Below are 27,480 nucleotides of genomic sequence, written 5' to 3'. Positions count from 1 at the left end.
AGCTGCGTAAAACAGCGTTTACTGAGTCAGGATGATGCTCGGGGAATGAGGAAAGAAACAAACACGGAGGGAGGGGGGGAAAAGAAAAAAGGAAAAAAGGTAGGAAGTAACGAAAAAAGAGCCCTGCACGTTGCCTCTTTGTGCTCCAGTAGCCGGGGGTGTGACTGAGTCCCCAAAGCACCCACCCTCCGGGGTGCCACCCAATGGCTGCCCTGTGCTCACAGAGCCCCTCCCGCCCGCCTTGGCTGAGAGGGACCCTCTGAGAGACTGCCCGTACTGGCTTTCACAGGCTGTAACATATAAAAGCTGTTAGCAGCGCCCCTGGCCAGAAGCTTCACAACTAGCAGAGTTTAGAGTCCTTTGGGGCGTTGTAATAAGAGACACTCCTTCACAAAGGTTCATATCATCACATAGGAGAGTGCTATATAAACTGGGAGAACAATAGACTCAGTTCTTTTTTTTTTCTTGGTATTATCCAGAGGTAAGCCATTCAGCTCCATAAGTTTGCTTTGCATGCAGTTTTTTCAATGCTCATCACATTTTGCTGAATTTAAGATTTGAATGCTATTTCTAAGATGTCCTGCTTTCATGCTTTATATGTTTTCTTTTGCCTACGAGTTTATCTCTGCCACATTGTGTCAAAACAATCCAGCCCTATGGAATAGGCATAGGCTAGGATGTATTTTTTCACTTTCAGTGGAAAACATGATGTGAGGTTTCTTGGAGTCTCCCCATTAAAGATTTATAGTGTGGTTTATAGACTGATCTGGTATGATAGCACTGTCACTATTTCAGGAATACTACTAGATGTGATCATGGAATTAATGGTATAGTGATACTTCATTTAGTGTGTTTAGTAAAAATATTATTATCACTTAATACAGTTATTGAAACAGCTCAGCAACGCGTGTTTTGACTGGATTGTTTTTATGATTGAGCTGAAAGACAGAATAATTTTTCTGATCACAGCTTGCCAGTTCATTTTGTCTTGCTATCCAGATATACAGAATCACATCTTTGACATCTTCTCTTCTACAGATCTGTTTTCTGCTGCCCTGACTTAAAGCAGAGTACCTCTGTGGCCTATCTCTCTCCTTTGGCCCCAAAATGACAGTAATTGCTGCAATCAGTTGTACTCTGTTATTTTCCGTTCTCTGTGAAACAAGTGCATTAGTGTTACCCAACTCCACTGACCTATTCCTGTCAGACAATAATTTCCCTGACATTGAGACGGCTTTGGCAGCTCATCTGGACTCTGCAAAAATTCCCAAAGCCAGGCGGAAGCGCTACATTTCTCAGAATGACATGATTGCCATTCTTGATTATCATAATCAAGTCAGAGGCAAAGTCTTCCCACCTGCTTCCAACATGGAATATATGGTAAGTGAAATTTGTTTATTTCAGAGTAAAACAAACTGTAAGTCAGTGATTTAATTTTCTTAAACAGATTTCAAGGGTTCAGTTAAGTTGATAAATGTTTTTATCTATTATTGCTTACTAAAATAATATGTCCTTACATTCTTTTAGCTGCATTATGAAAGCAAAACCTAATACTGAAGTCTGAACCTCTTACTTGCCCTATTCAATTTTCATTTCCATGTGCTGTCCCAGTAAAGGTTCAAAGACCCAAGTAAATGAAGTGGTGAGTTAACTGCTTGTTGGCTTGAGGAACAGTATGCAATCACAGCCTGTGGTCACAAGTGTTTAAAGTTCTCATCATTAGTAGCCCTGATGTGGTCAAAAAAGTATCCAATGACCATTTCTAATTTCTTTCATACTTCTGGAAGGAATATGGTAAGCCTATATTTGCAGAGTAATTCATCTGATGCACTGTTTGTCTCATGTTCATGTGTTTTACTTACTGCATATTGTTTGTAAACACCTAATACCTTTATTTTTCCATCAAATACAATGTTGCTTTCAAATGTTTCTCTAATATGTAGGATTTCAGTGTGTTCATTTTCCCCTTATGGCCAGGTACTTATTATATGAATTATCTGTTCCTGCAGGTATGATAGAAGTTATTCATTCTCTGTGATTTCATTCTTAGCTCTAATATCTAAAGCAGTGTGTTTGCTATTTTGTGTTCCAACTTTGAATGCATGCATACTGGACCTTTAATGTTAAACATGGGCTGGTCAGCCAAAGTTTTTGCCTTCTAAGTAAGGTATTCACATTGTTTTGAAAGCACAGACACATTGTGTCAGCACCATAATAAATGCTTTAAGTCACAGAGTTTCTCGTATGACAACAGATGTTTAACAGGTTTGAGAAACAGGACACCATCAGCTTGACATAAAAAGGGCATAACAGTAATAGCAATTCCTCCTTTTTAGCACCTAACGAGTAACAATTTGGACATGGTTTCTATCACAGACATTACCTAAATCTGGATTTGATGATATAATCTGTTCAGCACATCCCAGCAGCACCTCAAAATGCTGAGTGCACTGAAAATATTGCAGAATGAAGACCATAGGCTGAGTTTCAAGTCTGTTTAAGTGGAAAGGTCAGAGACAGAAAAAACAAAGAGGTCAGAAGTCAAGATCAGTCATCATTTTCATTGCTGTGCTCTCCACTGACATTTCCTTTGATTCTGCATAAATAAACTTTGTTGTAATGTCTGAGGGAATGGCAGCCTACCATGCCCTTCCTTGGCTTGTGTGTTTTAGAAATGTGCTCCTGCAGTTCGCTTAAGTGAAGCCAGCACACTGTCGATACTCCCAAGGGATTTGTAGCGTACAGTGTTCTTAGCCTGTTCAGTAAAAAACCCTTTAAAATAGAAATCAAGCTTACTTGATTAAACCTATTTAATCATATACGTAAACTGCAAAGATTTTATCTGTATTGGTTGGGTATTCTGTTGCAGCAAAGCTGCAGCACTGATACAAAATCCAGATTGAAGTCATGATCTTTACAGCTTCCATGCTATTCTTTTTCTTGCCTTTCTTACAATTGCTTTTATGACTATGAGCCAGCTGTAGGATGTACCTGTGTTCCTGTCAGCATCAGCACCATCAGTGTTTCAAGTGCAAGGTCTAAGGCTTGCTTTCACATTTAGTTTTCCAATCTGAAAGTACTTTGTGACTTCATGCTGCAAAATTCAAAACAGGACCTCAGGCTACATAGGTGATGATCCAGAGTGCAGCTTGATCTTGGATCCCTAAATGACACACAACCCCTTTGCCACCGATTCTGCTTCAAAATTGAGTAGGTCTATATGTGTCCCATGCAACTACAGAGGAAAAAAAACCCACTGAGCAACATCACACATGGTGTGCTCTAACATCTGTGTTGAGGTCATGGCAGTATCTGTGTAACTTTTCACCTCTGTGGCTACAGAAGGGTTTTGGTAGGAAGGCCTTGAAGATGACACGGTGCTGTAAGCCATACCAAGGCTGGAGACACCAGTATGACTAATGCTCATTCAGGTTTGCTTTGTCTATTCTTTGATCTCTGAATAATTTCAGTATGTGGCACAGCACCTGTTGTATCTCACAGGGATACGAGACTGCTGCTGCTATATGTAAAAGATGTTGTGTCACTCAATACTCCTTTTCATTAATAAGACAGCAAACACAGTCATTACCAGCAGAGAACATTCACTGTGCTTGAAAGCACCTTGCAGAGTGTGTGTTCTTGTCCTGAATACTATGGAAAGTGAAGGGGTAGTGAAGAAAATGGCCTTTCCCATTTTCCCTAACAATGATTAAAATGGATGTCACATGTTAGAGAGCTGGAATTGCTTACAGATGGACTAGGCTGTGGAAATCTTTTGTAAGTGTGTTAAAGTAGAGAAAAACTAAGCAGTTTAGAAGCACAAGAAAAAGATATTTTCTCATATTTTCTCTCTTCAAAGTCATATTAAATCGTGTTTTGTTGTTTTTTCCTAATTCTGTTAGGAACTGTTCTCATGAATTACTGTGTCACATTCTCACTTTTGTACAGTTCCATTTGCTTTTTATTCCACCCTATTTACAACTGAGGATTTAGTTGTATGGGTTGGTTCTTGTGATTCCAGTTCTCCACACCCAACCTTTTCTGGGGGCTTTTTTATTTGGCACAGTCTGTTCCTTCCCCTGATACAGTCTACTTCTCACATCTTCAGTGCATTTATACTCTGCACTCCCTGGGCATTATTCTCTCTACCCTTATTGTCTAGAAAGTTTATGTGCTATCTGGCTCTGGATGAGAGTTTTGAATTCACATGCATTGGGTGGGGGAAGGTCAGATAAACACTGCAGTAACAGCTGGGATAGAGTTTTAATTCTCTTTGGGAGAGGTGTGTCTGAGTGCTGCTCCAGCCTGTTGATGTATGCAGTCCCCAAGGAAAGCGAACAACTGAGGAGTCAAAAGCTGTGGTGGGAGGCATTGTTTTATTATCAGTCCCTAGTGAAAGAAACTGGTGTGTCTTAATGCAAGTTATGCTTTGATAAATCTTTCTGTTGGGACATTGGCACCCTATGTGTTAGACTTCAGAGTAGTTTCTTCTGTTGGTTCTGGTGATTACTGATACCTTCAACTGGAAGGTTTTCTATGGGTACAAATCTAGTCATTGTATATGTGAAGGAAAGCGAAAGAGAACAAGAACTTCTAGGCCTATAATATAGAATTAATGAGTCCTTATTTTAATTTGGATCTTTCTTCATCATCCTAAGACTCTTTTTCTCCAGCCTGCTTGTGCTCTAAAAGCTGAGGGTGTACCTGTGGAAAGAAAGATGACACCATACTTATGACCAGGGTGGAAGCCGTCTACTTGGCTTTGCATATTTTTTCTGGAGTAAGCAGAATAATTCCATAAAATTCATGATTCAGAAAAAGTGAGGTGTAGAATTGCCAGCAGCTGTCTAGTGTGAAAAGTAAGTAAATCTGTAGATACAGTGGAAGCTTGCGAACAAGCAAATCCCTTTCTCTGAATACTAATTCTGTACTGTAGTGGTCTGTTTTGCCTTTTTGGAATATTTCAGCTACTTTGTAGGCCAGTAAATATTTGCAATATACTGCCAGCTGAAATTTGAGTCTCATAAAACATGTCTTTTAGTGTGCGTTGATACTATCTTTAGGCTCCCAAAACATCCATTAATGAAATATCTGATTCTCATAGGACCAGATGTTATTTTCACCTTCCTTACAGTCATTCCCACTTGAGGTCACTTTCTTCATAGTCCTTATGGTCTTTGTTGTAACCCATGTCACTGTGTGCATGCAAAAGCTGGCTGAGGAGGTGCTTGCATACAGGCATGCTCTTTTCAATGTTGCATGCAGAAGCGGTAACTGTGGTAGAACGGGGCCTTAATGAGGACTGAACACTGTCCTCCGTGGAATTCCCACAGGCAAAGTGGGTTTTACTTAAGAGTACTTTAAGGTGATCTGAATAACTTGTTGAAGAGCCACAGTGAAAGACAAGCTGTGAGTAGTTCACTGCTGGTTCTGCAAGGATGAGTCCTGAGCCCAGTATGGATCAACACAGTCATTAATAGACTGGGAGTAGCATGTCAGAAGTATAATAGAGGGGGCAGGATTGCATACTCAAAAGTGTGTTTGTGGAATTCTACCTGAAGATTTTAGGAGCAAAAAGTGCTCTAGATAAACCAGAGCCTGCTAATGAACAGAAGATGTTCAGATATTCAGATGTTCAGTTTCAATTCTTTTTCTTTCAATGATGTGTAACTGCATTTTTGCATTTGGGAAAATTTGCCCCTTGTTGAACATGTCACTTTGTAGGACTCAAAATAGTAAAAGGATTTGCAGATTAGCCAAAAATGAGGTTAGCCTGGTTGATTAGAGCATGGTGCTAATAATGCTAAGGTCACATGTTTGATCCCCATACAGGACATTTCACTTAAGAGTTGGACTGGATGATCCTTGTGGGTCCCTTCCAACTTAAAATACTCTGTGACTCTGTGAGTTTGGCTGCCCAGGAGTTATTTCGTGTTTCTCATCAGCAGGTGGCAGAGGAACTGGAAGAGAATGGAGAACATGAGCCTGTCAATATTTAGTAAATCCACATAAAAGAGCGTGATAACAGGGACAAATGAAATGACCTATTATTCTAAAAGAAAAGTAATTGTGTTCCAAAAGAAGGTCCTGTAGTCCTGTGAAGGATTCCATGTGTGTCATGCACTCTGTATGCTCCAGGAAAGACCCTCTTTACTGAGGTGGTGAATTTGGATACTTTGCTTCCTGTCCCAGAAAATTTGCAGATGAGACGAAGTCAGGTCAGAGAAGAAGAAAATAACCTACTTAGTGGTCACAAATGTAAAAAAGTGCATTATTATTTCACTTTTAAATCTGAAAGTCTTGATAAAAATCTCTTGCTGTCAAGATGATCTTAAACACTTTCCTTGAATATGCAGTAGGTGATGGGTAAGACAAAAGGAAAAAAAAAATCCAACAAACCTAACTCTAGTTTTCCAAAGTCCTATTTAATACCTTTTATATGGGCATGGAAAGACTGAGTTAATTTGGTTTTCTCTCCAATTCAAAAGCATTTCTGATAAATAAGCTTTTCAACTTGTTTACCTTTTTTTTTTTTCTGTTGTCAGTGTGGTTTCTTACAGATCATTCTAAACTTTACAGGACATTTTGTTCTTGAGTCAGTTGCCCTGGCTTATATGTATGGTCCCACTGAAATCATACATGTCTGTGAGTAAGGGTTGCAGGGCTAGTTCCTTCAAGATTTATGTCTAATGAGTTGGATAGGATCTCTTAATTCATGTAGTTTATCCCTGGCCTGCTGCAGGACTTCCTTCTGCATTACATACATATGGTTTTCATCTTGTCTACTCCTGAACACATATAGTGATGCTGTTTCAGTCACATCTCTTGGCAAATATTTTACCTTAGGAATAGAAATGATTTCCAAATGTCTAACTTAAATATTTCCCTTTAAAACTCAGATAATTAATCTTTATATGCATTTTAAACTGCCAGTAGTATTGCTATACTTTTTCATTTCAATCATTACCCTTTACATATTTACTGACAGTTTCCTTTGCATTAAGATGCATGCATATTATTATTTCTTAATTTCCATGTGTATGTCGTTACAATACTTCTTATATTGGATCAAATGACAGTTGCACTCCATTTACAGCTCCTTTGTTAAATTAGTGAACACACCCTTAAATGTCAAAGAAGATTAGGCCTATGCATGTTTAAGGACACAAGTGTCATAATGCAGTGAAAAATTTACTATAGAAATTACTGGCAGCCTACTTTTTTCCATTGAGTAGCCCTGTTCCCTTGAATCCCATATACATGGTGAAAGCTGAAATAAAGTAATCAGATGATGAGTCAGGGTACAAAGATCTTAATATACTTTTCATCATGCCAGAGCACAAAGTAAATATAAGTGTAGTCCACCCCAGTCTTCTGGGAGGAGAGAGATCAAGATGCTTGGAGCTTCACCAGTGTGATCCACCTATCCCAGTTTGTCATAGCTTTTAGCTTGCTCTATGCTGGGAATTCACAAGTGATGTAAGAACAAATGAGAAAGGATGTAATGGTGGAATGTGTTCACTGGTTTCAGTTTCTGCCTCTTACCACTTATGTTTCTGTTCAGCCAATTGATTATGTCCCTTCTGCCTACTACCATAACCCAGCACCGGGAGTTTCTGAAGATCATGGGCTGATGAATTCTGGAATGTTGATCCTCTCAGTTAGAATAGTACAGAATGAACTGATATGGTTTAAATGGCTACAGTTAAGGGTGTTTGTCTGCATCACAGCTTGGAAAGGAAGCAGTTATTTAACAGCATACTCAGCCTTTTTCTTCAGTGGAGGCACAACGTGGCAACTGACAGTGAACTGAAAGAAAGCAAGAGTAGATAGAGCTTACTTTCTTGCTAATTTTGGCACAATAGAGTTACCTACCTCTCTTTTGTCTCACAGGTGAGTTTAGCCACTTATTTGTTTCCTAGTGCACCATTGTCAGTAATGCAGCACTTGGCTATCACTGAGTCGTAGGATGCTGTCTATTTTTCTAGCAGTTTCATTTACAGAAAACTAGGAAAGCCTCTTCAGTCTCAGTAACTGGTGTTCATCTGGGGTCAAATCTAAGTGGATGCTAGCTTTATGAAGTACAAAAGACATCTCTTGTGTTCAGAGTGAATGACAGAAGACCTGTTCAAGAGTTGAATGGAAAAGACTCTTCCTGGAAAGTGCTCCTTGAAAAATCTGAAAATATTCCCCAAAAATGCTATTGTTGATAAGTATTTTGAAAAAGAATGACTTTGCTAAACTTGCTTTGGTTCTAGAGCTCCATTCCAATGTTTTATGCGTGACATCCATCTTGATGCTGTTTTAGAAGAGAATATTTACATTATTTAAATTTAGTATTAGCACAAAGCCTTCTAGGAGTTTAAACAAACAAAAAACAACATAGTAGAGTCTCAGATAAAAAAGCAGCCTGCCCAGAGCCCTCAGATTTAGACATTCCTTTATTATTAAATGTAGCACCTCTTGAACTTTTTGGCTAAAAACAGAGACAGGGCATTTTTCACAAGAATCTTGATCCAAAGTACACAGTGCTTTGTTTCGTACATGAATGGAGATGATAGTAACCTTAAACCTTTCAATATTTTTATCTTCTTTCCATACCTGAAAAGAGAAATAATCTATCCAGGTCTGTAAAAATGTATATCCTAAAGACAGCAAAAGATGGAAACCCCAGGATAGCCCCTTGTTTGCTTTTTGTATACAGAACAGTGTCTTCAGCTCAGGCATCTCCACGTATGAATGCATCTGCAGGTACCCTTGGATGGGATCTGGGGTCTATTTTAACACAAGTGAGAATGAACAGGTTTAGCACCTGCATTGATCTTCGTGATATCTGTTAATCTGTATCAAGAGAGAAAATCTTAAATTGAGCTTTCTTCTTCTGAGAATAAAGAATTATTGTTCTTAGTCTTTATTCTGTAGAAAGAAGAAGCTTCTATGTGCTTTCTGTCATGCTGCCATGTCTTTCAGCTAGAGCTACTTAAAATATAGTAAATACTTTCTTTGAAAACTTTTAAAGAAATCAGGAACCTTTTTATCTTTTAATAAAAAACTCCAGTGGTTAGTAACAAAAAAAAAAGTGAGAAAATGTGGGTATTTTTCATATAGATGAGGAACAAAACAATACAAAGCAAATACATTTTTATTCATTATTTGATGTTTCTAAGAAAGAAAAATTTGCTCTAATCATATATAAAATAATAGAGGTCAGATACTTTCCTGTTCAGACTTATGACCAATTGTCAGGGTGACATGAAGCTAGACAAAATTTGGTCCTTTTTGTTACCACTTCTAGGATAAGTTTTTGCCAACTAAAATATGTCTTGCAGTAGGTTAGAAAAGCACTGAATATTTTAAGATATGTAGCTCTGATACTTTAGTTTTCCAAGAACTAAACAAATAATAGCATATCAGGGAAGCTTATTGTTATTAAATCTGACAGCCTACCAATTTTCTTTGTTTCTTGTTGTTTAAAAGCCTGGTGCCAAACATGAAAAGAAATGCAGACAACCTTAGAAGAAACAAACTGACTATTTGCAGTGGTCAAGCTTAAATGATAACCCTTTTTATTTGCACAAATTAGACACCCAGGAACATAAACTCCTGTGTAAAATATGGACTTGATTTTTCATAAGAGGAGTGTTTCTGGCAGTGAGGTTTCTTGGACATCTGTCTGGTGATGCACTGATTAAGACAGACCTTCTAATACTGAGCCCTTCAGAAGTGTGAATCAGATGTTTGGAGGTTTGGTTATATGAGAGTAAATTTACCATAAAACATTGCACAGTTTCACTTTGAGTTGCAGTGGAGTATTGGACAAGCAGCTTGATGTATTAACCCTCTATTTATTTGCAAAAGAATGACGTACAGAGCTGCCATTCCCATGAAGATGTTTTTCTCTAGAGGGCAGACTGGCAATTTTCTGTGTAAACTTTCTAATTATTACCTAATGCATGTGAGAAAGGACCTACATGTGTGTGTTAGGCACCAATTACAATGTGCACAGAAAAAATTCTAACACGTGGAAGTTGGGATTAAAAAATATTCATATTCCTAGAGAGAGAACCTAGAGTCCAAATGATCTCGAGGCCAAATAAATACATAAAGTTTGCCAAATCTGTCTATAAGTTCCAATGAGCTCATATGTTTTCCCCACACAGTATGTATTGAGAAGAAGTGAAGGCAAAGAGACAAGGCTCTTTCAGTCACTCTGCTGAAAAAGCATGCAGGCAGAAGGGCTGTTGGATTGTTTTATTAAGCTTTATGCCAGTTTTGTGGTAGTGATCATGGAAAGGGGGTCCTACAGAAAGTTTCTAGACCTGAAAATGCTACAGGTTTGACTGTATGAAAACAAAGGGGAGAAGTTGTGCCCTGCACACCACTGTGGGATTTCGGAGAAACAGCCACTGCACATGCAAATGGTGTGGCTGGTGCAAGGCTGAGTGACCCGCGAGGACAAGACCTGTGTGTTGGAGGGTAGCAGCCTACATGTGCTAATCCTCTCTGGGACTTGCACTAGCAGCTGTGGAATGCAGCTGCACAGATGGAGTGGACATGTCAGATTTCATCCCTTGGCTTCGCAGTGTTTTTCTCAGAGGAAGAAATTGCTTGAGTCAAGGTCTTCTTTCTCAGTTGCTGCCATTCTGGAAGTAAGAACTTTTGATCTTCAACTGGGCAAATGAACATAAACACAAGAGAGTAAGATCAAAGGTCTGAGGTGAAAAGGCTAATTTTTTGACTGATTCTGCTGAAAGGTCCTACTGGCCATCTTTCTGAGGTGCCTAGGAACCACCATGATGTGAGTGCACAGTAAACATATATTAATGGCAAATAAGATGCCAAAACTGGGAAATAAATTGCCACTTTTTATTACTTCAAGGTGTATCAGTGTTGCTGCACAACTCTATTCAAATTGCATATCTCAGCATTTCATTTGCCATCTCATCACCTAACTGCAGTCATGTGAAAAAAGCTGTTGTAGAAGGGACTAATTAAAACAGCATACTTCACCTGTTTGCTCTGGATTTGTACCTGGTGCTTGTCACTCCAGCTGTACAGCTGGAGGCAGCCAGCTGAGGGTCTAGTCGTGCCACAGCTGTTCTGTCACTGTGGTCAGTAGCCCTCACTCGATGGGTACTTGGGGAATTCCTAGGAAAGTAGTGGGTGACCATGTTTTGCTCAAGGTACTTGTTTTACCATCAAGAAATATGCGTAATGCTGTCTTAGCTGATATGTTGTATTAAAAACCTCAACAAACCAAACCTGAACAGTGAAGTACTGCAGACTGCTGCTGATATTTAATATTCAGAGCAGTGTTCTGTTGAGGTTCCCTTGTACTCTTGTGCAAGTGAGGAGAGCTTCCTTGCTACTGGCAATAAAACTGAGCCAAGAAAGATCAAGGATCATGATGGCAAAAGAAGAATGAAAGCAAAGTTTTGGATAGGTTGAGTGCTTTAAAATGGTCATTAGCAGACCTCCTAGGCTACCAGGTTGAACACATATCTTTATGGATTCCTCAGTTAGCCATGTCTTCTGTCTTGCAGTGTCAGGGAAGGAATGCTACTACATACCTCATTTTTTTCATATTTAAATGCTTCTAAAAGCTTCCAGTTTACATACAAATACCTACACAGAAAGAGAAAATCATTAATACAGTGCATCACTGTGTATTCTTTTCCCCTTGTATTTAGATCACAAATTCTTGCTACCTGTTGCCATTAATAACCATTTCAGAGTACTCCCAAAGAAGAGGAGAGTTGATTGTAAGTTGATTTGGTAGTGATGCCTCTCTCATACAACCAAGCCTACATCAGGTTTGTTGAGAACATCTGAAAATGATGGCTATGTGAAGTCACAGTTCAATTACACTGCCTAAAACAAAGCAGAGATTAAAAGCATCATTTGCAGAGTCTGAAGCCAATCACTGGTGCTACAGGAACATTGGGCCTTGGGATTCTACTGATATCAGGGAAACATGTAATTTTGGATCTATACCTTTATTAAAGCAGGGGGCATATATTCATTATAGGTCTTCAGTATGACTAGGTGAAAGAGTTAATGTCAGACCCTCCTTAAGAACCTTCTGTTTTCGTGGAACACTTCTCAGTTTTGCCGCACAGAAGATTATAGTCCTCTTAGTCTTCCCTGCAGGTACTAGTTTAAATGGAATAGCTTTCTTTTCTCTTGCAGAAATAGGAGGTAAGGCTGAAAGCAACAAGGTGACCTCACTACTTTATCTATAAATACAAGATGTTGAACAAGTTCACCAAAACAAATTACATGGAACACTTCTAGTCACTTGTTCAGGCTCTGCTAACAGATGTTGCAGTAGTGCATTTAAAGCTAGAAATTTGAAACTTTTTTCTTTACAAGTAAGATTACCATAGGGTAAATGTATCCAGAGTAGCAGTATGTTTTCAATAATACATCAATCCTTTAGAAAGTTTACAATAAGAACAAGTGATTAGGTTTGTCTCCTAAGATACGTGTTGAGCAGAGTGTCAAGAGAAAGCTACTCCATTTAAATGATTGATATTTGGAGTACAATTCTGCCTGTAATTAAAATGAGCAGAACCATTCAAATTAGAGTTAGAAATGGTTCTGTACACAATTCCTCAAATTAAAATATAGCTATCCATGTAGGAAGGGAATTTTTCAACAAATCTTGTGGACACTTCTTTGTACTATTGTAGTGGTTTCTTTTTCATCATCAGATTTTTCATTCAGCTCCACCACTATTTTAATACCTAAGAGCATAGTTGTGACCAGCACCTTTTGTTCCAACAAAGAACATGAAGGAGATTTTGTTGTACATTCTATTGCTTATTACACATTCTATGGATTAGATATTTTACTATTAGTTTACAGAGAGAAACAAACACTTGGATGAAATTCTGGCTCACTGACAAAATTCCTGCTGACTTTATTAATACTAAGATTTTACTCCTAACTCTCAAGAAACATGTGCTGTGTGAGTGCAGATAACACCCCAGAGCTGCCTCACAAAGTGGTCTCTGGTTTTGAAATACCCTGTGTAGAAGCGCTGTCCTGTTTCTTGTGTTCAGTCCTCTTGAGAATTTTCAAGTGACATGTAGTTTGAAAGTGTTGTTTTGCGGGGAGCAGTGCAGAGAGCACAGTCAGACAGCTTTCTAGGAAATTAGTCTTTGTCTCAAGAAAGAGAAATAAATTGGCCAAAGGATGTTCAAGTTGCCAGTGGAAGTGTGGTGACATACTTTAACTCTATTGCAGCTCAGTTAGGTCCAGTTGAGGAGTGGGAGGGTTTCCATGCTGGACCAAATCAGTGATATGGAGCTTTGAGTGGAACTTTATACTGGATGGAAGGAAGGTGATTTCATATCCAGCTATTTACAACCTAGCAAATGAAGATTTGCTATCTCCAGGGAGAGAATAAGCATAATTTGGCAGTGGGAGTTTGCATGATCAGCATTTGAGGATGTGTCACCTTCTCAGATCTTAACCCACTAAATATGGAAGTCTTTCTCCTTTTTCCCTTTTACAAATTTGTGTTCATGTCAAGCAGCTTTCTCTGATGTGTTTAATAGGAACACTGGATTGTCCATAATTTCAGAGTTTATAATTTTATCACTTTGGGGTTTTTTTAAACTCTTTGCTAATTACCTTGAGCTTTTTAATTTCTCCTCATACAGAAACTGTCCCTATGCTTTCAAATTACTTCAGTTCCTCTTTTTAGAGTATTTTTGTATTTCTTTATGTGCTATTTATCTATGTACAACAATGAAACCTCGTGGGTTCAAAAATCTAAATGTCTTTGCCCTGTTCTCTTGCATGCCCAAAACAGGGGACTGAACTGAGATAGAAATTACTACAAGTGTGGACTCAAGATTAAACTTCTTTTGAAAGGGCTGAACTAATGGTACATTCTCTTGACAATTTAGAAGATTTTTAGCCATTATGAGATAAGTTTTTCTACTTCAGCCTATATTAGTTGTTTGACTTTTTACAGAATCATAGGATGGTTTTGGTTATACAGGACCTTAAAGATCATCTAGTTCCAACCTGTCTGCCATGTCAGGGACATCTTTCGCTAGACCATGTTAGTCAGAGTCCCATCCAACCTGGCCTTGAACACTTCCAGGAATGGGGCATCAACAGCTTCTCTGGGCAACCTGTTTCAGTGTCTCATCATCCTCACAGTAAATAATTTCTTCCTAATATCTAATCTAAACATATAGACTTTCAGCTTAAAGCCATTCACCCTTGTCCTATCACTTCATCCCAGTGCAAAAAGTCTCTCTCCGTCTTTCTTGCAGGCTCACTTCAGGTACTGGAAGACTCTATAGAGTCTTCCTAATGCCTTCTCTTCTTCTATTGCTAATCTAGAGCTAGTACACCTTTTCTTCTAGGAATATAAAGTATAATAAAATAAGGAAGGTGAACCACTTCAACTTCTCCCTTGAAATACAAATGATTTACGTAACAGTAGGGGATTCTGTACAAACTCTTTTCATCAGCCTACTAATGAAGAAATAGAGGAAATTTAAAATTGCTGCATATGCTCACCTGCCCCTTATTTCTTAGCTAGTAGTTATTGTCTTTCCCTTTGTTTCTATTTTTTTTTAATGTTTGCCAAAAATTTCTTCTGTCCAGGCAGTGGTCAAGAGTGAATAGGCAATGGAAAGCAGAGTGTACTGTACATGACAAGCCCATGACATTTTAACTGAGTTTGAAAGAACACCCTGAAACTTTACCAATCAAATGCTTCAGATGATTCCTGATAACCAGAAAATGAAGCTGAGAAGAAGTGAAAGTGACCTAGAAATACTCTCAATGTCCAAGGCAGGGGCTGTGTCTCATTTGAGAGGGTTCTAATAGTGAAAACCTAATCCAGTCTTCACATTTCTTTCAAATACCTATTATGCTATTTTGCGAGGCAATTTAGTACACAAAAATATGCTGTGTGGAAATCAGGATCTCGGCACTGTTTGTGCAAATAAAGTACACATTTAGATTATTGTGGGAGTGCAGCCAGGTCACTTGGGAGCAAGCACGCAAACCTCATGTTCAGCCTCCTGGCAGGAGCACTCGTGCCAGAAGCATGATTAATCCCAGCAAAGGAGGGTGTTTATGGGGTGTCACAGTCCTGGCGGAGAAGCCCCTTATGGATGCACATCAGGCAGCTGTGTTTGGACCCACATGCTGGATCCATGTGCTGCTCTGCTCCCCTGGGCCTGGGCAGGCTCCAAACACCGACTGTGGCCCCAGCCTCTCAGCCCACTCCCCAGGCAGACTTTTATGCTTGTACCTGCTCTTTAAGCCCTCTTTTTGGGACCACTGCTGTACCACAGGGATTATAAAGTTTTTTTTGTACTCTGGCCACATGCAGCTAGTTAACTAAATGGCAGAGATTCAAAGCAGAAGAAAGTCTATGCACCGTTTTCTTTGCCTTGGGTCCTGGAGCATATCCTGAGTTTTGGATGGTGCCATATCAGTCCTATGTCCCCTCTCTTGCACCCTCATGCTCCAGCTTAGCCTTATCTTCCCAAGTTACACACTTATCTGTAACTCCTACAAGAAACTCCATCAATTTTTCAGAGCTAAAGTCTAAGTGTTCTTTGGCTTGAAAACCATTCCTTCATAGCATGATTCGTCTCTCTTTTGTCCTCAATACTGGCATGCTTTGACTTTGTTCTGGGAGCTTTTCTGAACAGGTGTAAAATAAATCTTCTCTGTGTTAAGCATCACCTGTCTTTCTGTCCCTAAAGTGTTTCCTCTTGAATGGAGGATGATTTATGTTAAGGGTTCTTATTGGTCTCTGTTGCACTTCTTCACCTTCAATCTAGGAAGTACCTCACCCACTCCATATTCACAAAAGCTTGGTTCAACGGTCTAGCAATTTCATAAAATTTACTAAATTTTGTCCTTCTCACTAAGAGAAATTTTACAAACTACCAGAGTCAGGCCATGAATTGCTGTCCTAGTCAATGGTCAGTCTTTTCACTCTGCAGGTTAGTGAAATTAAAACTGAATTCAGTGATAGAAATCATTATTAGCGTGTAATTCAGAAAATATTTGTGATGTGGGCCACCTTATGCTTTGATAACTTTATTTCTGACTTTACCTCTTATTTCATACCTCATACCTCTATTTCATAGCCACTTGAGACTTATGAGTTTTTGTGTTTGTCTTTAGAGAGCTGCATGGGCAATTTTACCACATTCTGTTCCTGCCTTTATACATGCAAGTCACTACAACTATCCTGCACCTAAACACTCCACTCAGGGTATTCAAAATATACATCTAATTCCAGAGTCTGCAGCCTACTTGGGTATCCCTTAAGCACTAAGATATACTAGGATTTGTGTGCACTTATAATGTTACAGTGAGATATTCTTTATCCGGAGCTCCAGTAGGTTGTATTGTAGGTATCTCCCTTACTGCTGAGGCAAGCTTGTTTTGCTGCAGAGAAAGCAGCAATTGCAAATCAGGCATGTAATTGAGCAGGCAAGGCATATAAAGGAGATAGTGTTTAAGTTCATTTGTCGTGTTCCAAACGTTGCAGAACTTAAGAATTGAAATTGTCTCTTCTTACAGAGCTGTTATCTTTTTAGTCCAGGCAGTGAACAATGTCAGCTTCTGTGCAGAATAAAGTCATGAAATTCATACTGCACCATAGTCTTTGCTTTTGTGAAATCCCTTTTTTTGACCTTGTGACCTCAAATATGCCACACACATTCGCTCTGGCTATAGATACTCCTAACGTCCTATTTCAAATTTTTGGTGGTTTTTTTGTGGGCTATGTAATACCTATGCTGAATTGTTCTTCCCCATGCTCCTCTCCTTCACTTTCTGTCTGAGTCTCAGCCAACATTTCAATCCTTTCCACACATGGATCTCATCAACACAGGAGGAAATATGGTAGGAGAATGTCCGTTAGGTGAAGGGCTTTTCCAGAAAAAAAAGGGAGAGATCTGAATACTTGGCTTCCTCTAATGATGTGGGCAGGAATTCTGTCCAGCCATAGGGCAAATCCTGCTGGATCCTGTACATGCTGCCTCACATCTTTCCAGATCTGATATGTTACAATAGTATATTTGTGAGTTAAGATATTTGTTTCTTGTGTTCTATACTATGATTGGTATTTGTTTTTTCCTGTTATACTGCTAAGGATATTTTATTTTGTCAGGTCTGGGATGAAACTCTTGCCAAATCTGCAGAAGCTTGGGCTGCTACATGTATTTGGGACCATGGACCTTCCTACCTACTGAGATTCTTGGGCCAGAACCTGTCTGTAAGAACTGGAAGGTAAAAGGATACCCTACAGAACAATTATTTTGTCAGCCTTTGAACAACTTTTAAGATCCAGATTTTGTACTGATACAAGTGTCATCTGCTATTCTATAGTGTAGATCCATCTATGTTCATTTGGCTTAAGAATATTATTGCTTAATACTTGCCCCTAGTGTTACTCTTTCTGTATTTCAAACAAACACAGGTATCGATCTATTCTTCAGCTGGTAAAGCCATGGTACGATGAGGTGAAGGATTATGCTTTCCCTTATCCTCAAGATTGCAATCCCAGGTGCCCCATGCGATGTTATGGACCCATGTGCACCCATTACACACAGGTTGTATAAATTACTTTCCTCTATTCAAAATATACTGTCCAAAGCTGAACTTTTCTACAATGTATTTATACCCCTCTCTCTCAAATAAATGTGTGTGTATAATATATATATATATGTATATTTCTTTTCAATTTGGACTTCACCAATAATAAATATTTATTCAGATGGTTTGGGCCACTTCCAATCGTATAGGCTGCGCAATCCACACGTGCCACAATATGAACGTCTGGGGATCTGTTTGGCGACGAGCTGTTTACTTGGTATGCAACTATGCCCCAAAGTGAGTTTCTTTCTTTTATTTTTGTTTATTTTTATACTTTGTGCATGTTTTATTCCTCTCATAGGACTGCTTAATCCTTTTTCTGCAGCATGACCTCTGTTTGAAACTTTGATTCGGGCTGTTCCTTTATTCAAACTTTTCATCTCAACATACAGAAATGTATGTGTACAAGAAAGAAAAGGAACCAACTTGATGTGTACGAAACAAAACCAAAAACTTGTTTTCTGTTGTTGCTGTTTATGTTATTATAAAGACTTTTTCTTTGTCTTCCTTCTTTGCCTGACTCCACTTTACTTTGAATTCCCTATTTCTTCACTCTTTTATATATACACATGGTGAACTAGACTTCCACAGGGAAGCAATTCCTCTGTAGATCAGGCTCTTGATTTACCAAGATGTGGGCCCTATGCAAACCTCATGAAGTTCAGCAAGGCCAGATGCACCTGGCTTGAGGCAATCCCAGGCACAAATACAAGCTGAGTAGAGAATGGATTGAGAGCACCCCTGAGGATAAGGACTTGTGGGTGTTTGTGGATGAAAAGCTCAATATGACTCATCAAGGCACACTTGCAGCCCAGAAAGCCAACCATATCATAGGCTGCATCAAAAGAGGATTGACCAGCAGGTCAAGGGAGGTGATTCTGCCCTCTACTCTGTTCTCCACCTGGAGTGCTGCATCCAGCTCTGGGGTCCTCAGCACAATAAAGATGTGGATCTGTTAGAGCAGGTCCAGAGGAAAACCACTAAGTTAATCACAGGACTGGAACACCTCTCTTATGAAGACAGGCTGAGAGAATTGGGGCTGTTCAGCCTGGAGAAGAGAAGGCTCCAGGGAGACCTTGTATTAGTCTTCCAGTACCTGAAGGGTGCTTGCAACAAGTCTAAAGAGAGACTTATCACTAGGGCATGTAGTGATAGGACAAGAGGAAATGCCCTTAAGCTGAAGGAAGACAGGTTTAGGTTAGACATTAGGAAGAAATTCTTTACTATAAGGGTGATGAGGCACTGGAACAGGTTGCCCAGAGAGGTTGCAGGCTCCCCATTGCTGGAGGTGTTCAAGATGGGGCTCTGAGCAACCTGGTTTAGTGAAAGGTTCTCTGCCCATGGCAGTGGGATTGGAACTAGATGATCTTTAAAGTTGCTTCCAACCCAAACTATTCTATGATTCATGAACAGTGATGATACTTGCTGTTGTCCACAGGATACCTATGCTTATGACCATGCTGCATAATGGCATCCGTAACACTGGTTCCACAAAACATCCATTAACCTAAGGCCCATGTCTACAAATCTATCTCATCTTGCCTTTCATATTAGGGTCTGTTAAAATACAGGTCACGGACACACAAAGGTGGCTCTATATCCAGTAGCTTGCAGAGGTCTGTGATTGGTTGAAATGAAGAAATAAATTTTCTCCCAGCATTTCCTAGACATCATCTCAATCTTACTCTGGGTGCAGAATGAGTCAGTATAGCTCGGAGAGATATTTGATTTGCGGTCTGGTTTGGACCACTGTTTCAAAAGTAGCATGGACAGTGTTAAGTGACTGGTTTCTCTGACTGTATATTAGGCAAAGACATAGTTCTGTATAGGAATCTAAGTATAATTAGTTGAGCATGTTTTCCATAAACTCTCAGTGGCACAGGTCCATTTGTGGTAAAGAGTATGAAAGAGTATGTCATTATTCTAGCTGTTATATGAGTAAAAGAATTTTTAAAAATTTTGCAAGATAGGATTTAGTAAGAAAAATTACTTGGGGAAAAAACACAGCTTTAGAAATCAAGGAGATTTCTCTGTTCTTTTTTCTTTAATATTTACTAGAAAAGGATGGCAAGAAATGAGTGCGAGGGAGCAAAGATTAAGCAGCAAAAACTATATCTGACTTCTAGTTCCACAATATGGCAAGGTGAAATCAAAGTTTACAAGAAAAACCCAAATATTTTTTATATATCTCCATTTGAAAAAAAAAAAAAAAAAAGATTAAAAATTGCAAACTTGGTAGAATACTCCTCTCATTTTCATATATAGGAAGAAAATGGTTTTATACATTAGGCATTATTGAAAACTGATGCATTGTTTGTGTATCTGTTCTTACCAATGAGTTAGTGACATTTTGTATTTTATGAGTCTAAAAATCCCACTGCTTCTCAAGCAACAGACCAAAGCCTGGAGTTACAGGTTTTTTTCTCAGGGTGAGATTGCGAATAGACCTTTCATCCATAGGTAGTGGAATAATGATTTTCACATCTACTTCTTGCAAAGTCACAAAAATTTTATCAAGTGGTCTTGTTGGGATTAAGTTCGTATTTCTAAGATTTAATTAGGTCGAGTTAAGGACATGGGGCTTAGAGTCCTTGGGCACCCACACATAGGTCTCTTTACCAGCACATCAGAACCTCCTCTACAGAATAAGGAGGTGAATATTACAGCCCCAGCCTGAGTTATTAAGATTGGAATTGGGCAAATATTTAGGATTTAGAACTCTAGTAATTTTCACTGACGCCATGCTGTAACACTGAAAAATATTTGTGCTTCTGAAATGAGGGGGAAAAAATAAAGTTAAGGAGGATAATTGCAAAGTTTAGAAAGGCCCTGCCCCAGGTTATCTAACAGTCTGACACAAATCAGCTATGTGTTGCACAGAAAATGAAGCAGAAAACAGTTTTCAGCAAATTCTTTCTGGATTTCCTTATCTGTTATCAAGATAAATATATTTCCTGAGCACTTAATCTGCTGTACCCATTTGGAAGAGAAGTAGGAATGAGCAAATTATTTGGGATTCCTACTTTCTTCCAAGGCACAGCCCAGACCAGGGCTTTTGATCCAGTGTTATTGGCTGGGAGGTGGGGACTGACAAAATATTTCATAAATAATTGCATTACTCACTGCTATTCCATGTCACATGCAAACTAAAGGAAAGTTCTCTGCACTGTGAGACATAACATTGAAATAAAAATCTAATTTTAACTTTCTGCCTACATCATGAGTGTTACATGAATCTCTAAAAGCTTGTGGTTTATATAAACTCCTTAAAGTCTGGATGTGTTTTTCAGATGTTTGTGGATGTGTCAGAGTTACCTCTTTTCATATGATCACTCTCCAGACTTTTTACCCCTTTCCCTTTAGGGTGTAATACACAGCTCTGTTCACCAGACAGGAGTCCTCCTTCTCCTCTCCTTAGCATCTATGACACCCCTGAAAACGCCCAAATTCAGTCCTTTTTAATACATTACTGGTGCAAACAGTTTTTATTTTCCCTTTTCTTGAACCATGAATTCAACATCAGAGCTTCGCAGTGTGGACCTAGGATAGTGCAACCTAAGAGTAAGATTTAACTAGTTTGTTTTTCCATCCTCCAAGTACAAGCTTTTAAGATAACTGCTAGACAAAATGGTGCTCAAGGAAAACCTTGCACCAATGCTTATTTTGCTAATTTTTTGTAAATATAACCCTCTGGTAAAAAAATACTCTTGCCCCAGGATCAGAGAGTCAAAAATCGCTTGGCTGTAGCAAAAGCAAGAAGAATGGGACCTCACTGCAGAGACTAAAGGACATGGCATGGATGTCACTGGCCTGGGGTGACATGGTCATTCTCCTGCTGTTTTTTGGTTTACTTGTCAGTAAACTACAGAAATAAATTAATATCGTATTTTTAGTAACAGACCATTTATAGGATATCAATGAAGATGTGAACTTTAGTCACTCAAAACAAGTATGTTTAATGACTTTTTTTTCTTCCACTCTGAAATTACTAAACATTCTTTTTCTTTTTTTTTTTTTTTTTTTTTTTTCAGGGGGAATTGGATTGGAGAAGCACCTTATAAAGTAGGAGTCCCATGTTCAGCTTGTCCTCCAAGCTATGGAGGTTCTTGTACCAACAATCTTTGTTTCCCAGGAGTAACATCAAACTACTTGTACTGGTTTAAATAAGTTAAGGTTTACATTATTTTGAAGAAAACCACAGATGAGTAACAAGAAGCTTGTATATTGAATTTTGCACATATTTTATATAGAGAGATATTGTAATAATACTCTGATGTTTTCTTTTTGTATGCTTTTGTATAATTAGCTTTCAAAGTATAGTATAATTTGGTTTTAACACTTTGGGATTTAAGACTCACATTGTCCCTTTTAGATTAGCATTTTGTTCAAGGAGAGAAAATCTTCACCTTAGCAAGTGTAGCTTCCTGAACACATCAAAATATAGAATATTACTTCACTTTTAAAACTAATAGCTCCAGAAAGAGAAGGGCCATTGTTTAATACTGTGCTTTAAAATTGGAGTGTGACATGCAAAGCAACAAATGGTCCTCACACTCCCAGTGATTCCTCCCATTTACACCTGTGCTTCCACCTGCAACGTCAACGGGACACTGAGCAGAGAAATACATATGTGCAAGAGAAACTGCAGGTTATTACCTACCTCATGCACAGCGTCAATTGGTTTATGGTGTTTCAAGAGTTCAGCACACGGCTGCTGCTATCGCCAACGATGTCTGTGTGCAGACAGGAATATTAGGGAGAATGGGGAACCACACTGGCCAAGATGCAGTGGCTGTTAACTCACAAGCCTAAAATCTTATCTAGATGGAAAGCTACTTCATTTTAAGTATACTGGTGTAACAGCTCAGCTTGAATCTACCTTCTTGTATTTCTGAACACAGTCATAATGCTTATAATGGTGCTTTGCAGGAGTATACTTATTCTTGCACAGAAAAGCAAAGAAATATATTGCTACAAAGCAACATGCATCAATACATGACATCCATACTGGTTTTTACACTACCAGTTTGCCAGTATATGTGTTATCCCCTGACTGAAACACAGTCAAGAATCAGGAAAGATCAGACCTAAAAGTAGGTAAGAAGATTTGTAAATAAAAGTCATCAGGAAATTTCAAAAGTTCATATAAATTTCTTACCAAACAAATTTCTAAAGCAATTGGCAGTGTCCTTTAAAATATATTGTGCTGTTTCCTGAAAATATCTGTGTGAATTATTAGAAACCGAATCTACCAAAAACTTTCCTGCCAAAACCTGAACACATTATTGGTGCTTACTAGAACATTTATAAAGAGGGCCTACACATTAAGCTAGAATATTATACAGCTACTTTACTAGAAAAAAAGGTTATAGAAAGGAAGAAGTTGAATGTCAGCCACAACTACTATGTCATTGAAATAGCCACGAGTTTTGGGTTTGTGTTAGAGGGCAGAATGTACTCCACTTTAAATATACGTTTAGTAGCATGTAGCGTGTTTACTGCTTGCACTGCTACATTTAGACCTCTGAAATTCATGAACTTTGGAAAGCAATACTGAGTAGAGCAAGTGGAACAACAGAGGATAATTTCACTAGTGCTGCACATGTATGTATCTCTAAGTCACTAATTCAGTCTTTTGAGGGTATTTGAAACAGTCTGTCACCAGAGTAGGAAATAACATATTGGTGATATGAAAGAAAGATCAGAGTTTGAATTCTTCATGTTATTCTTTTTCTCGAGCAAGATATCTGAGATGGGGGGAACGGGCTCTATAGTGTATAAAACATAGCAGCCCCTCTCTATCTGTCCATAATCTGATCCCTCAGAGAACATCAGATGCTGATCTATGGCTCTTCAGACATTTCTGGTTAGTGACCCTTCTGCATTTGACAGGACAATAACTTGACAGGTATATTTCCTTTAAATGTGTCCATGTTGTAAAAGAATAGCACATCTAATATTCTATTAATATTTATTGTAACAGTTACACTATAAACATTTTTCCCTGTGTTTTCAAAGGGGTTTGGACTTGGACAGTGCTCAGTCAGCCAAGTACTTTGGCTGAGTAAAATCCAGTCCTGTTTTGGGAGTGAAAAACAACCTCTTTGTATCATCGATGTACACACTGAAACAATTCAGTGAAACAAAACTACTTGGTGGGTCACTAGCCCTCAGCCAGCACAATTTTTGACAAAATGCGTGTGACAAATGCATTTTTGTTCTGCATAAGGAATCTTCTATAGAGGTAAGATAGCACAGTTAAAACAGTGCCTCTAGCCATTTTCAGTATTTTTATTCTTTTTTTAAAAAACCCACAAAACAGGAAGCAGAACATAAGAAAAAGTTCAGGTTAAGCCGTGGAGCCTACAACAGTAGGTCTAACAATAAGTGACTATGCACTTTGAAACTTGCAACTTGTATGTTGTATGGTACACTTTCCAAACAGGACTAGACATTGTAAATTAATTTATAATTCTGTAATTCAGCTGAAATTATTATCACGGGTATATATGTTATCGTATCTGTTACTTTTTGAGTTGCTACAAATACCTTGATTTTGTGTAATATTTTGTTTTCTGTGGATATAGAAAACTTTGCTTTTAACAAACAGGTATGCAGGTTTTTCACATCCCATAATGGTGCTAGGGAATAACTATTGTAAATCACACTGTAATTGACAGCAGCAAAAAATGATATGGATATAAGCTATTTCATACGAGCAGCTCCTGATAAAACCAGTCACAAGCACTCAAGCATTAACTTAATATTTTTCATTGAACAGAGAGGATTACAGCTCATTAGATATTCGATTAACACATGAAATTTCACCTTCAGTTGTCTTTGGCAGCCCTAATGCATGCCGAGGAAAACTCTTGATGAGTTCAAGGCCATGCTAAGGCAAACTACCCCAGTTGTTATTCTGATGGCCCTGAAGTACTAATTTCTTCTCAGCAGAGGGGTGTGCCTTTAAAGACAGAGAAATTAGCTCAGACTTCTGTTCTGAATATAAAATTATAAAAGTATATACAAACTAAAATAAGGCAAAAAATATTTTTGGTCAAAATACTATGAGAGACATGAGAGTAAAAAATGGAGTAATTGATATGATTAATTACTGAGTGCAGCTGTTTATGATATCTGCTTGTGACTTTCTGCCTCATTTAAACATCTAAGATGATGAGTAGCAATTGATACCTTTTGGTGCTAACCTCTATGTTCTGGTGCTGAAGTTACAGATATTTTTTTTTTGTGGAAAATGGGGTTCTCTTCCAATATTACCATATGCACTCCAGTGTTTGTGAGATCTTTTTCAGCTAAGTATATCATTTACCACTAGGCCAGATTTGCTTTCAAAGTTCCTTTTTGTGGTTGTTTCAGTCTCTAATAAGAGTTTTATGTGCCTCAGAGAGGTAAATGTATTCGAGTTCAAAACCAAAACAAACAACAGTCTTCCCACATCACAACAGGCAAGTGCCTGTGGAACAAATTATTAAGAGAATAAGACCTCTGACAGTCATGACCTATTGATGCTGAACAAGTTTTAGTGATTCCAGATCCTCTCTGTGGAAAATAAATGACTTCAGAAAATCTGGGCTTGACCTTGGACACTAATCCTTGGGATCTGTTCTCTGAGATCAGTTTGTTTCCCTCTGAATTTTAGATGAGTTGGATCAGGTCTCAGCGAAAACCATAGGAGGTGTAATGTAACTTTTGAGACCTTTATGACCAGCAAAATTAGACTTCACATGCCATCCACTATCAACATTGGGAAATACCATGAGGCTCTGAAAGAGGAAACTTCCCAGGGCAGAAGTGCTGTGTACCTCAGCTGTGATCTAACAGAAAGAAATATATCTGTATCTGTATCCATGTCTATGTCTATAGATAGATGGATAGATATGTGGATAGATCTGTTAATATAATCTTCCCGAGGACCAGGCTGAAAGCATGGATGCCCTCTTGTGGCTGAGAATTCTTCTATGTCAGCTTGATTACATTGGAATCCAAGAGGTTTCAGGATATTTTAAAAACAAATGCAAATTTTAATTTTTCAGCCTTGATTTTAAAGACACATGACTTAGTATGTCTGTTTCCTTTGAGAAATGAGGTGCAGTGCAAAATTCTTCCATTTCTTAGTTTTATGTATTTTGTAAGTATGGAACTCAATCACAGTTGTATTTGCTGTTGGTTTCCCATTGTAAAAAGTTTTATGACTATGAGGTAAAACAGAGGTATTCAGATGTCAGAAGAATTTTTAGAAGCATTAAATCAGATATAGTTCTTAAAAAACAGGGTGTGGAAAGCCTCATTACTCAGATGCTAAATTCTAACAGTCCCTAATAAAATTTTAAAGGTCCAAATTACTGTTGTGATCTCCCCATTTTTGCTAAGTTTTCAAGACAAAACTCTTGGTTTCCTTTTCTAGAATGGAATGATCTTGGAATCCAAGCACACAGCATTTTTATGGTGAATTTTAAAACTATGCAAAATAGAAAACTTGTATGCTCTGGTTCTCAACTCATACATTGGTTTGATGGTCTCAAAGTGCACAAACCTTGTTTAAATTCATAAGAAGAGTGTTGAACTTCTGACAACAGTAGCCTGATATAACAACAACCTTCTTAAACTGCTTTCTTTCAATAGGAAATAATTGAAAAATCAGGGAAAAAAAAGCAGTGACTCATCTGATTAATGCAACAGATGGGCAACAGCCTATCTGGTTGATTCAGGAAATGATAAACAAAACTGATTACTCTTGGTAATTTTAATACTTCCTTGCTGCTTAGCCTTCATTTACTGAGTTTCCCTCAGGATAGAGTTATTTTCTGTTAGAGAAGATTTTTTTGCTCATATTACAAAGCAATACATTTTTAAATTGGCACAAGCCAGTGGAACAGATAGAGACTTTTGATCGTTATCTACACTCTGCAGAGCCCCTCCGAGTGTGATGTGTGAGAAATCCAGATTGAAATGGTTGCAACTGAGTATTATCACCTTGTCTTCTGCCAAAAGACAAAATTCAGAGTGGAAAGTGTTTTTGGCATATTATAATTTGGTAATCAGATTGTAAATTCTTTAAAATCCCTCATACTGACAAATTCATATAAATTATGATCAGAGTTATTTTGGCCAGCAGGAAAGAGGGGAAATATCTCTCAGGTTGCATGTTTGGCTCACAACAGCAATTGTCATTCAAATCACCGGGCTGCTCATCATGCTGCTAACTCACTACAGCTTCAATAGATCATCATTAAGTCAGGAAGTATCTTAGATGTGATGTTTGAAGTAATAAAATTGTTCCTTAAGAGTGAATGGTAATATTGGAATCTAATAGCTCTGAGGAGTTAAACAGCTTTGTTTCACGTAGGGTGCTCTTACGTAATTGAAATGGTGCTTAAAGGCAAGTTTCATTTAAGAAGCAGAAGCTTCTGAGGATTGGCAAATTATTATATTTCTATGCTTTTTTATCTGAACCCATGTGAAAAAAAGAAATGTTCAGAGTTTATAGAATGACATGCTCTTTTCCCCCTCTCACTATGTATTTTCCCTTTTCTTGTTTGGATTTTTTGATAATTTCGTGGGTGGGGTTATATCTGGATTTTTTTGGAGAAGAAAGCTTGTTGTCTAACACGTGTTTCAGTGACCTTATCAATGTATCATTTCTTTCATACTGTCATATGATGCTATATACATTATAAATTTGTATCCCTGTTTCAACTTCTAATGCTATGAAATTATAAAGAAGTGTACATCATTTTGATCTATTTTGTAACATCTATGCATTTAAATAAACAAGTAAAATTATCAGTATTTACACTTGATGTTCTTTTG

The 27,480-nt window shown here is 38.2% G+C and overlaps 1 protein-coding gene across 1 annotated transcript; it reads left to right on the top strand.

Moving 5' to 3' along the window:
* Positions 1-253: 253 nt before the first annotated feature.
* On the top strand, positions 254-27,453 carry PI15 (peptidase inhibitor 15). The gene is made up of 6 exons (XM_050324068.1): positions 254-481; positions 1,039-1,380; positions 17,165-17,283; positions 17,474-17,606; positions 17,771-17,886; positions 21,681-27,453. Exons 2-6 carry the CDS (start codon positions 1,108-1,110, stop codon positions 21,814-21,816), a joined length of 777 nt encoding a protein of 258 aa, XP_050180025.1. The 5' UTR covers positions 254-481; positions 1,039-1,107; the 3' UTR covers positions 21,817-27,453.
* The last annotated feature ends 27 nt before the right edge of the window (positions 27,454-27,480 follow it).

The sequence above is a fragment of the Myiozetetes cayanensis genome, unplaced genomic scaffold, assembly GCF_022539395.1.
Source record: "Myiozetetes cayanensis isolate MyiCay16 unplaced genomic scaffold, myiCay2020 scf1, whole genome shotgun sequence".
NCBI lineage: Eukaryota > Metazoa > Chordata > Aves > Passeriformes > Tyrannidae > Myiozetetes > Myiozetetes cayanensis.
This window is presented reverse-complemented; position numbering and strand designations above follow the sequence as displayed.